The sequence below is a fragment of the Coloeus monedula genome (genome assembly GCF_965178545.1).
Source record: "Coloeus monedula genome assembly, chromosome: 17".
Lineage (NCBI taxonomy): Eukaryota > Metazoa > Chordata > Aves > Passeriformes > Corvidae > Coloeus > Coloeus monedula.
Window position 1 is genome coordinate 15,988,936 of NC_138797.1, and position 16,961 is coordinate 16,005,896.

The following is a 16,961-nucleotide window of genomic DNA, read 5'->3' on the forward strand; positions in this document are numbered from 1 at the left end:
CCGGCGGCCCAGCGCCTCTCGGGGCGCATCCCCGAGCGCTGCTCGGGGCAGCCCCGCGCCCGACCCGGAGAGGCTCCCGGGGCCGTGCCCGGCCTCCGCAGCCCTCCCGGACGGGGCGTGCGGGGACCCTCCCGGGCGGAGGCGGGGGCCCGCCGGGGCGGAGGAGACCCCCCGGCCGCCGCCCGGGGGAGCTCGGCGGCAGCGCCCGCCGCACGTGGAGCGGGGCTGGACGCGGGGCTGGGCTCGGGCCGGCGGCGCCGGGCGCGGTTCAGCACCGGCGGGCGGACAGCGCCGCCGCCCCCCCGCACATCGGCGGGGGCGGCGGGCGGGGACCCACGCGCGGCCTCTCTTGCAGCTCTGGGGCATGGAGGGGAAGGAGAGGTGAGGAGAGCCGGCCCCCGCGCCCTGCCCGCGCCGCACCGTGCAGCGTCCAGCCTGAGGGGGACCAGCGATGCCTCTGGGGATGAATAAGCATGGATCTCGCTCTACTACCTCTTTGCCTCCAGACCCCACCGAGATCGTCAGGAGCAAGGCCTGCTCCCGAAGGGTCAAGCTCAACGTGGGGGGGCTGGCCCACGAGGTTCTCTGGCGGACCTTGGACAGGTTGCCACGGACCAGGCTGGGTAAGCTCAGAGACTGCAACACGCACGACTCCCTCATGGAGATCTGTGATGACTACAACCTGGAGGAGAACGAGTACTTCTTTGACAGGCATCCCGGGGCATTCACCTCTATCTTGAACTTCTATCGTACTGGTAAGCTGCACATGATGGAGGAGATGTGCGCCTTGTCCTTCAGCCAGGAGCTGGACTACTGGGGGGTGGATGAGATCTACCTGGAGTCCTGCTGCCAGGCCCGCTACCACCAGAAGAAAGAGCAGATGAATGAGGAGCTGAAGAGAGAAGCAGAGACCCTGAGGGAAAGGGAAGGGGAGGAATTCGATAACACTTGCTGTGCTGAGAAAAGGAAAAAACTCTGGGACCTCCTGGAGAAGCCCAACTCCTCCGTAGCAGCCAAGGTAAGTGTTCTATGTCTCTGTTGTCTACTGGCTCCTGACTGGTGATGCTTACCTGAGGTGTTGTCCTGCTGCCATTGCTTAAATGTCTGGGCACTTGTGGCTGGATGGATGGATGCTGTGAGTGAAGGAGAGAAAGGCCTCTCATATGCAAATGAATTTTAATGTTTTCTGGGGGTTTTTGGTAGTTTGGAAGGGATCTGGTTTGAGCGTCCCTGGGGCAGCCTGGGCTGCTCAGTGTGGAAGAAGCTTCTCTGAGCAGTGGGTCAGCACACAAAGACTGCTGTGGCTGGACATTTTAGACTTGTTACCCAGTGGCCTGTGTTGGTGCAGTTTGTAATAGAGATTTCTTTGGGCCTAAAACATGCATGTCTTCTGCTGGTTAATCAAACTGGCTTTCAAGCAGCCAGTTCTGCTTGAACTCTTAGACCCAGGTGCAGTGAGGAAATAATGCCTTCAATTCCAGGGCTTAATTTAATTTCGTTTTTTGTAGTGAAATGCATCTCCTACTTACTTGTATCATGCACTCCTAGGCTGCATGTCTGCTAAAGCTGGTGTTTGAATTCCATCCTTTTTCAAGTCTTCCCTGGGCAAGTGATGCAGCTCTGTCAATAGCTGAAGTGCTGCTTACTCTGAAGTTGGTTCCAGTGAACAGATCTCCTTGAAGGTGTTTTGAAGATAAAATCCATGTTGGGAGAAACCAATGTCAGAGTTGGCTCTGATAATTTAGCTGCCTCATGTTAGTCACATTTTCTTTAGTGAGGAAAATCTCTGCGAACACAGTGATTCAGTAACCATGGGGACAAAAGTGAAGGGGGAGAGGTTGAAAACTGTGGGATGAATAACTGAAAAGCATGAGAGACTGAGCAGTAGGGACCAAAACTTGAATTTTCTATATACCCACATCCTCACTGTATGGCAGAGAAGCTGCAAGAATCCCTGGCTTCCCTCTGTAATGCACCTCTCTCCGTACAAACATCTGCAAACGCAGACCTTGGCTCCATCCATCCCTTAGGGAGTCTGGCTTGGGTGGGCTACTTGGGAAAACAGACTTCTTTACCTTTTTTTTTTTTTTCTCTTCCCAAAATGCTGCATATCATGAACCAAGAACATGTATGAAACTTGGGGAAGAGATTTTATGAGGTGTGGACTGGCTTATCCCGGCAGGGGAAGGGGAGGCATGGTCTGCCTGCTGAACCCATTATCACTTTTTTAATGACAAACAGAGCCCCATAGTGTCTCTATCTCTCCAGTGGCACAGATGACACTGTGATGAACGCATTAATAATTTATAAGGCTCCTTTGGCACAGTCTTGGAATCCTGAAACACAGGCCCCAGGCTTTGCTGTCTGTGGCACTGACTCAAAATCCATTAGAGACTGTTGATGTTCATGATTTATTGTATATGAGCAAGGGTCATTCTTGCCAAATAAGTGTCTTTTGTGATTTATAAATTAAATACTCTAGCTTCATTTTCTGAGAAAATTCTCAGAGTAAGTGCACTCGGCATTGCAGGCTCTGGATTAATTGAGAGGGGATGGTAATGCATCATTACCCTTAGCATTTAAAGCTGCCATTCTGTGCCTTCATTACTGCAATGAAAGTGATGCTGTGTGTTCCCAAACCTCAAATATTCCAGCAGTTCCCAAACACCGATTCCCACTCCTTTCATGTGTAGCAGGGCAAACAGGCCTGATGAACAATTAGCTTAGCAGGCGGGGACAGAAGTGCTGCTAGGCCTATTCTTTATCCAATTTGCTCCCTGCTGGTGGATAGCTTTTCCCTCGTGCCAGAGTGTGCCCTTTGCTTTGATCACCTTCCTGAGAATTCAATCCACATATTGGATAGGTTGAACTCACTCTTCAACTTCTGATGGAAGGACAAGGGGAGAGGAACTTGGCAGCCTGACCCGTTATCTGACCTATCCAGCTGTGCCCAGGCTCCCTTTTAGGCTGTGTGTGCTGAATCTGAGCCTCTGCCTGACGGTTTCTGGCCAGCTTTCCTCAGCTGGCTGCTCAGTGGAGCACTTCTGCGGAGGCCGCGGGCCTCCGGGAACTTCTGTCACCTCTCCTAAAGCCAGACTCCCTCTGCTTTGCCAGGTCTGGGAGCTCAAACTGTTCCTATGGAAAGGGAACAGAGTAAACTGTTGTGAGGTTTAACGTCACGCAAGGTCCTAAAACCACCGCTGGGGAAATCTGAACTGCTCTTGTTTATTTTTTCTCTTCAGACTTGTGCCACTCAGTGCAAAGGGTTTTCCATGCAACAAATACAAGATACCTTCATGTTCTCTTTAAGAAGTCAGGAAAATGGCTACAAGTGCAGGTTCTCCCCCCAAGCCAACCCAGGGACTGTGGCTGCCAGCATTGGCCGTATTTTAACATTTTCTGCATAGCACCTCACCTGTCCCCTCCATACCAGCTTACTCCAGGTTTATACTGGGACCAGTTAAACAGAGCTGGTTTTTATTTGTTTGGTTTTCAGGGATTTGGGTTTGCCTTTTTTTTTTATTCTTGGGTGGTTTTTGTTGGTTTTGTTTTCTATGGATTTTATTTTTATTATTTATTTAAAGGGGACAATATGTGGTGTACCCCAGGGTGGAAAATAGCATTCATGTAAGAGGAAGAAGAATCCCCCAGACCTTAGTTTTTGTTTCTTTCTTATCCACTGGAGATTTACCCATATCTTCTGACTGCTCTGTCTGGCTTTGAAACTAACCACCTCATGGCAAGCAGGCTCTTACTTATTTGTGAGGCTTCACCCTGTACGTGACTGGAGAGAACACTCTTGGATTTTATAATTCCCACTCCTTGAGAGGCTCCAGGTTTGCAGAGGAGGCGCTGGGCGGGCGCTGGGGCCGCAGCCCTGCTGCCACCCCGCAGCAGCAGAGGGGTGAGTGCTGCTCTCCCTCAGGCTGTGCCCACAGCACCGTCCCTCTGGGAGGTGTCAGACCCACGGCACCGCTCCAGCTCGGCCCCAGGGGCAGCCAGGGCATCCCGTGCCCGAACTGGTTTCAGTTCACCCCCCAGTGTGTCGGGCTGCCCTGCACTCCCCTCGCCCAGAGGGAAAACCCCCGTGTGCAGAATGGAGCACTTGAGGGACCTGCCCTCTATCAAATGAAAAAATATTTATCAGGCAGTTATTAAATAAAACTGTTCATCTCCCTCTAACCTTCGAATATATTTTAAAGGATCTGATTCTCCCATTTCCTGTGGTTATTTGCCTGCATATCCCTGAGAAATACTCACTGCAGGCTTTGTGGATGCTTTCTCCTCTTCCTGCAATCACTGTTTTTGCATGTTCATGCTTATTTTTATCATTCTCCCAGTCTGTCTTAATAGTTTGATGGCTGTTTCTTGGTTTTTTTTTTTGTTTTTTTTTTTAAATAGTATTCTTCGTGTACTTTGGTGTACTCACAACATCCATTTTTAACCACAGAGGACTCTGGTGCTCGCTTCTGTCATGGTTTACTCTAGAAACTGACGAGGTGCAGATATTTTCTGGAGAAGCTCTTACATTTTGTTGCATGGTAGTTTTCCTTTAGTCAGGAAAGAAGAGCAGCTCTCCAGAAGCCAAGCAGAACTGCTGCTTGTCCTCGGGGCTTAGTGTCCATGCCAGGGCAGTAGTGGTTAGCACTGCTCCAGCATTCTGGTTTGGGCTTTTAATCCTAATTGCTCCTTCCCTTGCCAAGGCTAAGCCTGGGCAGCTGGTTCCTGTCACCCTCAGCCCAGCTACCAGTCCTGGCTTGCCAAAGTCCCTTTGGAAGGTGTTGCTTTCCACTAACCAAGGCTAGTTGGATCCATGGGTCTCTCACCTGTCTGGCCCTTGGGAGAACCAGCCTAGCTGTAATTCCAACAATTTGTGTGGTATCCTGAAAAATAAAAAACTGCAGCTGTTCATGCTCTCCAGTATAAACAAATAACAAATCAGACCAACTCAACATCTGAGATTAACTTCCATGGTTCTGGAAATTCTCTGATCACCAGGACCCTTCCAGCAACCCTGCAAGAACATTGCCCTTTTTGCTTCTTGAGCCTTTAGTCCTTACAAATTATTTCCCCGATCAATATTTGAGCAATTAGTGTTGCATGGGGTGGGGAGGGGGAAGTCTGCTCGTCTTACAGACTCCTCTGCATGTGCTGGTTTCATCTATTTTTCTCTTACTGTCCTGAAGGCTGAGAAAAACACGATGACATCACCCACTTTGCAAAAAGCTTCTCTGCATGTCAAGTAGGATGTGCACTTCCTTTCCTCCTCGCTGCCTCCACTTCCCACTTGTCCCTGTCCTGTTGGGAGCTCAGCTGCAGTGATCCCTCCCTTCTGACAGGCTATTTCTCATCTTTTCCCCTGCTCCTGCTATGCCTTTGCCAGTGCAATAATATCACATTTATCCTTGAAAACATGCAACTCCAGTTCGGTAATCTCATTATGCATGCCTCTACATTCCTTGAACAGCTTTTCTCTGCTGCCCACTGCTCTCTGCTGCTAATCTCTAGATGCATTGCTTAGGGACTGGGGAGGATGCTCTGTAAGCTCTTTTCATATTATTGTTGATAGTAGTGACAAAATAAGAATGATAAAAGCCTCTTGGAGATGCATTTGCTACATCTAGAGCGTTCTTCCCCCACATGGGCTTTCTATTCCTGGTCCTCCCTTATGGTGTGCAGTTTTCATTCATCTCTAAACCTGCCTGAATTTAGCATTTGGCAGAGGAAACCCCTCTCCTGAATTGCAGGGGTCACATCTTAGCCATGCCTTGTCTGTCTCCAAGGGTCCCATCACAGGGTAGATGTTGACTTTGACTATTAAACCCAGATTGCCCATATTTTGCCTCCATCTGTAACTTTTTTCCAGTGTGATGCAGCTACTGCCTTGGCTTTTTTGCTATATATAGGAGACTTTTTCCCTTCATCCAAAGTGAACTCCTATCTTCAGAGATCCTCAAAAGCAGAGCCTCATTCCAAAGCCTCTCCCCTGGGTTCAGGGTTTTGCCAGTTTGGTCTGTAGCTTATCCCTGGGCTTCTAGCACAGCACTGTCCTGTGGACACACAAATGACTGCTGTTCTGGATCAATCTCTTTTCATCCTGCAGCTGCTTTCTGGGTCTTGTCCTTCCAGTGGACTTAAATCTTTTGTCTGGGGAGCTCTAATTCCTGTGTTTAGTTCCCTGCAATGTCCTCTGTGTCTGTCACACCAGTGGACCTGCCCACAATGTATTGCTGTGTGGCCAGTTCCCAGAACTCCTCTCATTATAGCCTCCACAGATTCCCAGCTGGGGGAGAAAACCTGCACCCTGGTGAAACTGCCAGCTTGGTAGCTGTGTCCTGTGATTCTTTCCTGGCTCTAAAGGAGTCCCTGTAACATGGCCTGGCCGATGGCATTGCAGCCTGCATGGGATGCATTTGCCAACAATGAGCTTGTTCTAAGCTCTCCAGGTGGGATCCTCCTTCAAAGGTGAGCCTTTCCCCAGAGCTGCTATTTCAGCCCTTGGATCCAGCAGGCACTTGCCTGGTGCTCCTGCCTGAAGATGGTTTGGGTTCAGCTGTTTCCAATCCAAGCCTGCAGCTCTGCAGTCTATAGAGAATGTAGAAAAGGAAAGTTAATTGTTAGGCCTTGTATTTCTTTTTTGATGTGCTTGCCATCCAGTCCATGAAGCACCAGTATGCACAAACACGTGTGTGTTGGCACGCTCCTGGATTTTTAACTTCTCCGTAACTTCCCGCTTGGAGAGCCTGAGCATCCACATCCATGAGAGCCCGCCTGCCTCTGGAGGGAAGTGACAAGCTTACATGCTTGTGCTGAATTCCTTGGAGGACGTGTGCTATAGAAGTACAGTCAATGTTATTTTTAAAGCACCAGCTCTCATTTGTACCTTTGAAAAAAATCTCTGGGAAATTAATTCCCCTCACTGCTCAGTGTTCTCCCATCCTGTTCAGCCTGAGAGCAGACAGGGTTTGAGGTGCCAACATCACCAGTCAAAAAGTAGAAAATCTTGCAACAATGGAAAATTCCTGTTTTGTTCAGCTGTAACTGCAGAGGTTTAGTAATAATGGGATTCAGAAGAAAAGTTCTGGGCCCAATGCCCCCAGGATATGCCAGTGTGGTGTAATGTGCACAATGTGCAGGTGTAGCTTTGGCAGGTACCTGTGTGAAGCACCTGCACATGTGGCCAGGCTCTGCCCTGTGCTGACCATGACAGTGTCCAGAGCTGGCTCTGCATAGACACTCCAGAGCTCCGTGGAAAAATCCATTATTCTCTTAACTCTTCTTACACAGTGGGATAAATATCCTTGCCATCACATTCTTCTTTTTACCCATTTTTCCAATCACAATGTCCTTCTGATTTCTCATGATGTGAATGCCCTCATGGAGAGGAATAATCCAATGTTACTTTTACAACATGAGCATTGCTATTTGTCATTGCTAATGGCAAAATATTTATGTCAAAGAAAGTTCACAGCTGCTCACTTAGTTCTTACAATAAACACAGTCACTGTGATTTACTCTATGGAGAGACCCAGCAGAAGCACGATGGGGCCTCTGCACTCGAGCAAGGCATTAATATGAGCCTTCTCTCGAGAAGCTCTACACCTATGTTGTCATGTTAAGGCAGACAAGGATCAGACCCTGGCTGTGATGAGAAGAGTTGGGTCAATTCCTAGATCATGGGGAGGCTCAGCTCCCTCCTGGGCTGGTTGGTTTCCCAGGGGCTGCCCCAGGGCTGGGTGGTCGCTGCCCTAACGGGGCAGAGCTCTGGGGCTGGGGGTGAATGGGCTCCACGCTGCTCTGTGCCAAGCACTGAGGACCTGCTGACAGCACAGGGCTCCCTGCCCCACACCCCACTGCCTAACTGGCCTGCCCAAGCTGCTTTAGCCTTGGTGCTCTTTATCCTTAGGCTGACCTTGCCCTAAATTCAGTCCTTGGGGCAACAGCCTCATGTTCACCTCCCGGTGTTCCTGGTTACTCAGTACAGCAACACTAAACCTTGTGGTAAGCTTCCCCCTGAGCTGGCCTGGTCTCTGCTTTCTCCCCCCTGTCCTAGCTTCTCTTCTGGCCTCTCCTGTCCCCTGTACAGCCTGGCACCAGCTGAACGTGTTCACCAGCAGGCCTTGGTGAGGTCTCGTTCTGATTTCTAATGAGAAATTCTACTCTTTATTGTAGGGATAGCCTGGAAGAGGGCTGAGGTAAGCACTGTGCCTTTGTGCCTGGCTATGGCTCTTCCCAAGCAGATTTATTTTCTAGGACCCTGGTAACGCCAGCAGCCCCAGTCCTGCTTCTGTGGAGGGTTAAAACTCCCATTGAATGTATTTGGAACAGATGAGTATTATAATGTCTGTGCTCATCAAGCAAAGCTCTCAAAGTGCTTTGAAAAGATGGATTAGTTGAGGCCAGGACAAACCTGTGATATATGTATTATCCCCATCTTAAAGTGAGGAGGTGACCATTGCCCAAGGTCAGTGAGGAAGACTGGGTGGGGGGGGACCCTGGCTTCCCACTCTCCTATGTCACCAGGGCATTTTCATGGGATAGATGAGCTTCCCGTGGTCCCTGGGCACTGCCCACGGTGAGATCTTACAGAGGGAAAGGTGCTGGCAGCCCTCTGGCAGTTTATTCAAGGGGATGGAGAGAGAAAACAACCCACTCCTTGTTTAGGCACAGGTGTTCCTACTGAAATGAGCCCAGCCTGCATGGGAGAGTGCTGGCAACCTTTGTCAGGTTTGAGGGATGAGTGGTTACAGAAAAATAGCAGGTTTTCCTCTGGTAGATCTAAAAGCAGAAGGTCTGGACTGGGGTGTTTTCAGCATGCTTTGATGCAACTCTGGCTCCAGGGAGGGGATGCTGCTAAAGTGACATCTGCACTCCTTTGCTCAAAACAGAGTAACATATAGAAAAACCTGTGTTGTGAAATGATTCAATAAATCAGAATACATATCTGCTAGTATATATTGATATGTATGAACACATATTAAACCTGTCTGTCCATGTGGGGATTCCTTTTTACCAAAGTTAATCTGTGTAAGGAAGGTATTTATTTTCAATTAAGAGCTAATCTGTGCAACTAGCTCCACTTTGAGCACAACAAATGTAATGAATGACTCCAGTGTTACAGGAGCAGTGTCTCTTCAGATACCCCACCTGCCACCTTTGGTAGAAAAAGTACTGGGGTGAAGGAGAGGGCCAGAGCATGGGCTGTGGGTAGCTTGGGAGCTCCCTTCAGCCTGGCCTCAAAGATGGATCCACGTTTTTTGGCGTGTTCCCCCTTTCTCTGTTCACAAGTCTCTCCCAGTTCCCCCTGTGATTCCTGTGAGGTTTTGCTGAGGTTTGCAGTTATTCTGGTCCAGTGATGTGGACCATTGGTCCAAGGGCTGCGGATGATTTGTGACCCTTCCCTGAGCTGCTGGCACTGCAGTGGGGGAAGGTGGCCTTAGCTCAGCACTGGGCTCTTGGCTGTGTGTTTGGGCAAGAAAAATGAACAGCAAAGCCAAAACCAAAGCACTTGTTGGTACTCAACTAGTATTGATAACATCCATCAGGTATCTGTCTAATCTGATAAGAAACCTACGTCACTAACAAAAGCTGGTGAACAGTCAAAGCAAGTTGAAGGAGCAACTTATTTGAAAGTTCTTTTTTTTTCTGCTGTACATAATCAGTTCCTGTTATTATGAGCTGAACTTACTCAATGCTGTTTGGACTAGGATTTGTGCAGAGTCTCTAGCCAAAAGCACAGATTAGTTTTGTTTTATTTTATTTAAGTCCATTTGCTCTTGCTCATTTTTGAACAAAATGGAGCTGTAAATCTCATTTGCAGTACATAAACAGCATAAACACCAGAAATGCTCTCTCATTGGTACTGACAGGCAAAATGTTTCTAAAGCATGATTATGCTTACTAAATGTTCAGAGTCAAGATTCCTTGTGCGTATCTCTTAAAAAACCCCCTCATTTTGCTAAAAGAATAAATTGAAGGTGTGAGCAAAGAGGTCTGTTGCAGTGTCACCACATAAAATCTTCTGTAGGGGCAGGAACTGTAGTCAGCACCCTTCCCATGGCAAGGAATCTCCTTGTGCCAGCTGTGCTTTGCTTGGGTGGTTCAGTACTATCCAGTGGCAGTGTAAACAGGGAATGGAAATGCATAATGGCACGAGGCACCACGAGCAGCAGCTGAGATCTATCACTGGTAGATTTGTATCACTGTGTCCACTCTCTTCCTGTCCTTCTCTGCAGTGCTTTGGTGTCTGTCTGTCCCTGGCTTTCTCTGTCCTGCCATCTGAGTGCATCGTGTTTGTCCTCCCAGTTGCCTTGTCAAGTAGAGCAGTGTGATTGTCCTGGTTTATTTGGAGAGGGCGCAGAGGCATCTCAGGGTCTGTGATGGAGAAGGAGGCAGAGTTGTAATTCACCCCTAACCTCTGGGCCCCTTTTTCTCTGGTGCAGCTGGATCTCAGCCGTAGGTGTTCAAGCGGCAGCTGCAGTACACGAGAGCTGGCCACTTCTGTGGAACTGCCTAGGAATCCATGAGATTGGGTTTCTTCATATTTCTGGGAATGGGGTTTGTGTCTGGCACGTTCTCAGCTCTAAAAAACTTGGTTCACACAGCTGTGATTTTTCTGTTTGTTTGAAAATGTCCATCTCTTGCTCTGCACACTTCATTGCTTCTGCAGTGCATGCTTTTGTCAACCATAGTGACCACACATTAAACAAACTCTCTACTCCTTGTAATTGGTGCATTTGACCACTTCCACTATTAGCAATGTCTGTAACATCCCTGCTCTTCTCCATATCTGGCCACTCTCATAAACTATGGATTGCTCAAGTGTCTGGATAGACAAGGAGTGGAACTCACTTCCTCAGGCAGTGCTTGCTGTCTGTCTTCCTGGTGGAATGAGGAGCTTTCACTCCTTGTTTACTTACTCATGAATTTTTGGTAAGTCTGTCCTTCATAGCATAAAAGTTTAATCTTTTTAGAAAATAAAAAGATTAAAAAAAAAAGCGTTGTCTTCCCTCCTGTCAATGTGCCAGAAGTTTATTAATAATACATAATAATTATACGTTGTGTTTCTTAGCTGCTTTCATGTGAGGATCTAAAAGCGCTTCACAAACATTAATTAAGTAATCCTCACGCCTGCCTGGTGCAGTAACTATTGCTATCAATCTGCACTGAAACATGACAGTGCAGAAGAAACAGTAAATAAGAAAATCTCCCAGATACAGGCAAGAGCAAAGCTGGTCTACAAAGCTGCCATCGTTCCGTGGCTGGACTTTGTGTGAATCCAGCGGTTTCCCTGCCAGTGCATCGGTGCCGTTCCCTCTGGGGCTCAGGGGTGTTGGACACAGGCTGGATGCAGCAGATAGGAGATTTTCTTGACCAGTGCAGTATTTTCTCTGCTGGCAAGAAGAAAGTTGTGATTGGCAGCAGACCCTGCATCCTGGGTCAGAGCAGCAGAGCTGGCAGCAGCAGCTCTCTCTGAAGCAGCCTCAGCAATGGGATTTACTGATCCTTGCTCCAAGAGAGCCTCTGTTTGTTACCCTGGGCAGGAGGGGTCCTCAAGGGGCAGCCCAGCAAGTCCCTTGCTTGCAGCGTCCCACAAAGAGTCTCTTTAACCCTCAGCTGACCACCCAGGGGACCTTCACAGTGTTTGTGGTGTCCCCACAAAATGCTGCTCCCTCTCTTCTGCTCACAAAGCTTTAGGGAGTCCTGCACAGGTGGGCTGCAAAGCTCACCTTAGTTCTTTCCTCTCAGTCCTTGGACTGAACTTCTTGAGCACCTCTGTCTCATCACCTTGGCTGGCGTTCCTTAGGGATAGCTTTAGTTAAGGTAGAACGGAGATGAAAAGTAAAGAAACACCAATGTTCTGTCAGCAAATGCCTCCTCAGTTTGCAGCTGTAGCTCACACCTATTGCCAGGGTGCTGAATTAAACTCAGGGCAGTCACCACACAGCTATTTTTTGCCTCTAATCGTCCCCAGGTAAGAGCCTGATTGATCTCAGCAGGTTTTGCAGTGCTCAGCTGAGAGAAGCCGTGTCTTTGGGAGGTGTTGCCTGTTACTGTGAGGCAGGTGGGCTCACACAGCAGCAGGCTGGGATTGCACTGGGAAGGACCTGCCAGGTTTTGTGGTGCTCTTGGAGAGCTGATGTCAGTGTTGGGAGGGACTCCCAGGTGGTGGCTGGGCCCAGTTTCCCAGGAGTGCTGAAGACTCTGTGGTACCACGAGAGCTCTCAGACATCTCAACCTCTAATTTCTGTTCGTGAAGGAGATGTCAAATGATGTGACTGGCATTTACTTTTGGTTTATTTTGATAAAGTGGTGGGTTTGGTAACTCCAGGTATATTGGATCCCACTTACTGTTATTTTGATCCTTTAAAGTAAATTTGAAGCAGATGAAGTGTAGTCTAGGAATTATGATTAATTCCTACTGGTCAGAGCCTTGCTAGCCCTGCCTTGGCCAAAGCTGATGTCATCAAAGGGAGTTTTTCAGGAGCAAGAACCTCATGCATTCTTCGTGCCACCCAAGGTGCTGACAGACCCAACACTCCTTGTATATGTTCTGACCTTTCCTGACTCCAAGTTCCTGCATGTGGCTCAGCAGGACAGGACCCTTCTGGGCTGTCCTGATTAAGAGATATTTCCACCAAACATAAGATGTGCTGCATTCTAGAGCACATCAGGTATCAGAGTGCATTTTGCTAATTGACGTGTTTGTGCTCTCTCTGTCTGTGCTTACACACAATGTTATTCTATAGGTGTAACTTTAGACTTCCTGCAATCCCAGGGAATGGTCTCATTTAACAGCTGCAGCCCTGCAGCACATGCCTGCTGAAATACCAGATTTTCACCATGCTAGGCAAATGCACCAGGTCTCACCAGAGGGGTCTTTGGCCTCTCTTTCCTCTCTGCTGGTCACTGGGGCAGGTGCAATTCCATTATTTTTGCATGTTTATTAAGCTTGAGAACACATTTGCTGAAGTTTCTGGCTATGAATGAATGGCCATGAACGAAACCCACTTGACTTAATAGTTATTTTTAAAGATGCTCTTAAGAGCTTCTGTAAAGTGGCACTGAAATACTTCTTAGTTTGCACTGTCTTCTGGAAAATTTGCTTCATGGTCCAGATAACTTGGGCATGGCAATGCCAATTCCAGGAGTTATAGATGTAATTAATTTAATTTATAAACTCTTTATAGGAAGTTCTGTCTTTTTGTTCTGTGTTTATATAGCACTAAGTGCAACAGGGTCTTGACTCACCGCTCGTGTATGCTACCCCAAAACGAGTAATAAATATGTTTTACAGAGAAAGCAAAAACTGCTGTAGAAAGGTATGGGATCAGTCTCCCTAATTGCTGATCCCATTAGCAGACTGGCCTGCTTCCCCAGCAAGAGTGGCAGGAGGAGGACGTGCCTATGGCTGCTCAGCCCCTGGGCTGGGATCCCGGGGTCCAGCAGGGCTCGGAGCTGTGGGGAGCAGCGCAGCACTGAGGGACCACTGGGGCAGTGATCTCCAGAACAGCGAGTGGGGCAAATACAGGAACCCACTGCTCTGGCTGTCCCTGCTTCCCTCACCCAGCCTCTTGTGTCCCAGGTTTTGCTGCTGTGAACGAACCCCAGAGCAGCCGTGGGATGCTCCCGGGTGCTCCGTGCCAGGGGCAGCCCAGGCACTGCTGGTGCTTTCCTGGCCTTGTTTGAGGGGAGGTGTGCAAGGGAAGGAGGGTTGTACCTGTAATTGCTGTGATTTCACATGCAAATCAGGCAGCTGGAATACACCAAGGTGTCTTGAAGTTTATACAAGCAATTACTTAATCTGTGCGTGTAAAACCAGGATAATTGTGTGAGTTGCGTGAGGTGCAGTTGTGTGTTGAAATGGTCAGCAATACAGAACCTTTCTATTTGTAATTCATCATCCTGAGAGAAATTATGTCTCTTCCTAAATTCATTCTTTTTTCTTTTTCCACCAGGTCCTTAAGCAGTTCATATCTTTGCTATCTTATCATCACTTGTTCCCTCTATTATCACCTACCTGTTGGAATAGTTCTTTTCCTTAGCATTTTCCAGGGGAATAAGCCATAACACTGGCAGAAGGCTCCTTCTTCCTGCTCACAAAAATGATCTTTTTCATTAAAAGTGCATTGAAACCCCCTCTTAAAAAAGGCTGGCTGTTTCAGTTGAAGTCCTTCACCATTGACCTCCTTGCTTCTGTCTTTCCCAGGGTCTTTCTGGTGAGTCCAGTAGCTCTGTGTCCTTGGAACTCAGCTCCATGGTTTGTCTTCCCTCCACACCCTCCCCAAAGTGCTGGGCAGTGCCACGGCTGCTGTTGGCACATCTGGGTCATGGCTTTGCTCCGAGTTTCCTGCACAAACTCCAAAAGGGAATTTTTACTCTCTTGCGCCTCTAACCAACATCTGGAGAAATATCTCTTTGCTTCTGAGAGACTGAAAATCTCTCTTTGCTTTTCCCATGCTTGTCTGGTTGGACGTGAATCCTTTGGGCACCACTCCTTTGCCCTGTTCTTGTACATCGGAGCTCTAATTCGAGGGGCAAACCAAACACAGTCTGTGTTTTCACTGCCCTGCTGGTGCAGCACCATTTCTGCTTGTGTTCTTCAGAACGAACACAAATAAAGCTGAGTTTGGCCAGCTGTCTCCTTTCTGATTTAGTATCTTAGGTGGTCAACAGCTAATGATCAGTCTTAAATGTCACCTCTTTTCCTTTCAGACTGAGTCTTTAAACTGTTGGGATGTGTGAATACATTTTAAGTAAAGCCCCAATCCCTGTGCCAAGGAACAGAGCAAGTGTGGCAATGCTCCAGCCTTTGCACCTGTTCTGGTTTGCTCTTTGTGTGAAGTGCTGCATAATTGTCTTCTTCATTAGCTGCCTGCTGAATTCTGGTTTGTGAGGGATTAAAAACTCCAATGAATATGGATTATTTCAAATGTTTTCCTTTGGGACACTGTACAGAATGAAGATTTTTGGAGCTATATGTTCATGTAGTAACAAGGGATGGAAGATGCCTTCCCCCACCCTTTTTCAAAGTTACCTCTTCAGAGCAAGTGTCAGACAGAGCTGATCCTCCCTCTCTGCCTCTGGGCACACACAGGGCTCTGATCCAGCTGATCCCTCCAGCTGGGCCTGCCTGGAGGTGAAGTGAAACCCTTGCTAAGAGTGGGAAACTTCAGCACACACATAACTCAGTACTTGAGTGATCTCCTGGGAGTCAACAAGTCTCAAGCATCTTCTTAACATTAAGCGTGGAGCAAAGAAGGAGCACGTTAGGGTGCAATTAAAGGACCCATTTCACTGAGGAGGCCAGGAGTGTGTGCTGAGGAATTTTCTATAAAAATAGGGACATTTTCCTCCTCTAGTTAAAATTCTTAAGTGCTTCAGGTTAATGTGACATCTGCAACATCCAAGAAGCCTACAGAGATTTGTTTCTGTGGAACAGATGTTTAACAATCCAGATTTTATTTTATGTTTTTGTCTGTCTGGACACTTTCTTGTCATCTGCTTTTTGTGCCTGTAACTGTGACAGTGCTGGGCTCAGGAGCTGTCAGAAATGGCCAATGCAGGGAAGGAAACCTGGTTTTTTCTCTAATTCAACAGTCTGCCACATTCAGCTCAAGTCCTTTCCCCTCTCTGGTGAAAGCAACACTTGATTCTCTCTCCTACTGGCATTGCAGAGCCAGTCTCATTGCAGGAGAGTGGGGAGAACTTCTTTTTGACCCCCCTGGGAAGTATCCTCCCACACTGCATAGCAAGGCCCCTCTGCAAGCAGAAATCCACGTGACAGCAGGTCCCTGGGCCAGGCTTCTCCCAGGACGGAGGGTGGGATGCCCTTGCAGGAGCTGGGTTAGCTCAGTAGCTGGGTAGAGGGGCTTGAAGCTTTCTGTCATTCTGAAGCTTTTTTTGCTGGGAAAACAAAAGGATAAAACTTCTCCCAGCCTTGCAGCCAGGCGCTGGGCGGGAGCTCCGGGAGCGCTGCGGCCACGGGCACTGCCCAGCCCGGGGCACAGCCAGGCCTTTCTCACCAGGTAATAAATCCCAGCTCTTCACTGGCTGTGCAAGGATACTCTTCCTCTCCAGGTGAAGAACCACATGGCCATAAAATTTTGTGATGTAAACAAGGCAGACGTGGTGAGAATCCTATTTGGACAGATTTATAGCCTGACCATGGAGCAGCAACCTTGCCTGGGCTTTGTGCCACCAGTAATTAATATGCATCCTGGGCTCTGTTTTCCTTCTGGACAGTGTCCTTCTGCATGCTTGTGTGTTAGACTATAAGCATGAGAGTCTGCTGTCTACTGAGAGAGACTTTCCTGGGGAGGCCGTGCTGGAAAGCTATTGCCCTGCAGATTGTGTGGAATTAGGGAGAGTGAATAGCCAAATTTGGGAGAGCAGCACTTCCCCAGCACATGTAAAGCCTCCAGGTAGCTGGCACTGAGTCTTTGTGCAGTGATTATCATAAAGACAGTCAATGTTTGCCACAGTTTCTGCCTACATTGAGACGAGGAGGTTGCTGGAGAAACCACATCTCCTGACACTGAGCAGTGATCTCCAGCTCTCTGCCCGGTCTGTGCCATGTTTATGGGAGGCAGTGGTCGTTTTTAGCTGCAAATACCTACACCAAAGCTTTGAACACAATTTCCCTGCTGCTTATTTATTGCAGTCTAATTCAGGCAAGCATATCCACATAGGCTTCACTCAGTGTGTGCTTCCATGAGGTCTGTACATCCCCCCAAAGCTGATTAAAGGTGTGCTTGGGCTCTGCTGAAGGGAATCTGTGCCATGGAAGAGCTGGGTGTCTACTGAGACTGCCTGGAGCTCTGCGATGACACAGAGACACAAAGGTGTCAGAGACATGTATCACCAATAAACCCTCCTAGTAGCACTGGTGGCAGTGGGGTCCCATTTGGCCCTGCCCCAAAGTGGCAGGAGACCAGATGAGGATAGATCATGCTGCCTCA

General features: G+C 48.3%; 1 protein-coding gene across 1 annotated transcript in view; it reads left to right on the forward strand.

The window, feature by feature from the left end:
* Positions 1-451: 451 nt before the first annotated feature.
* KCNB1 (potassium voltage-gated channel subfamily B member 1) overlaps positions 452-16,961 on the forward strand; it is a gene marked incomplete at both ends in the record, with an annotated part of 105,087 nt that continues 88,577 nt past the window's right edge. The window contains one exon of the mRNA XM_082292719.1: positions 452-1,018. Within this exon, the coding sequence (XP_082148845.1) occupies positions 452-1,018 (567 nt within the window). The remainder of the gene's footprint in view (positions 1,019-16,961) is intronic.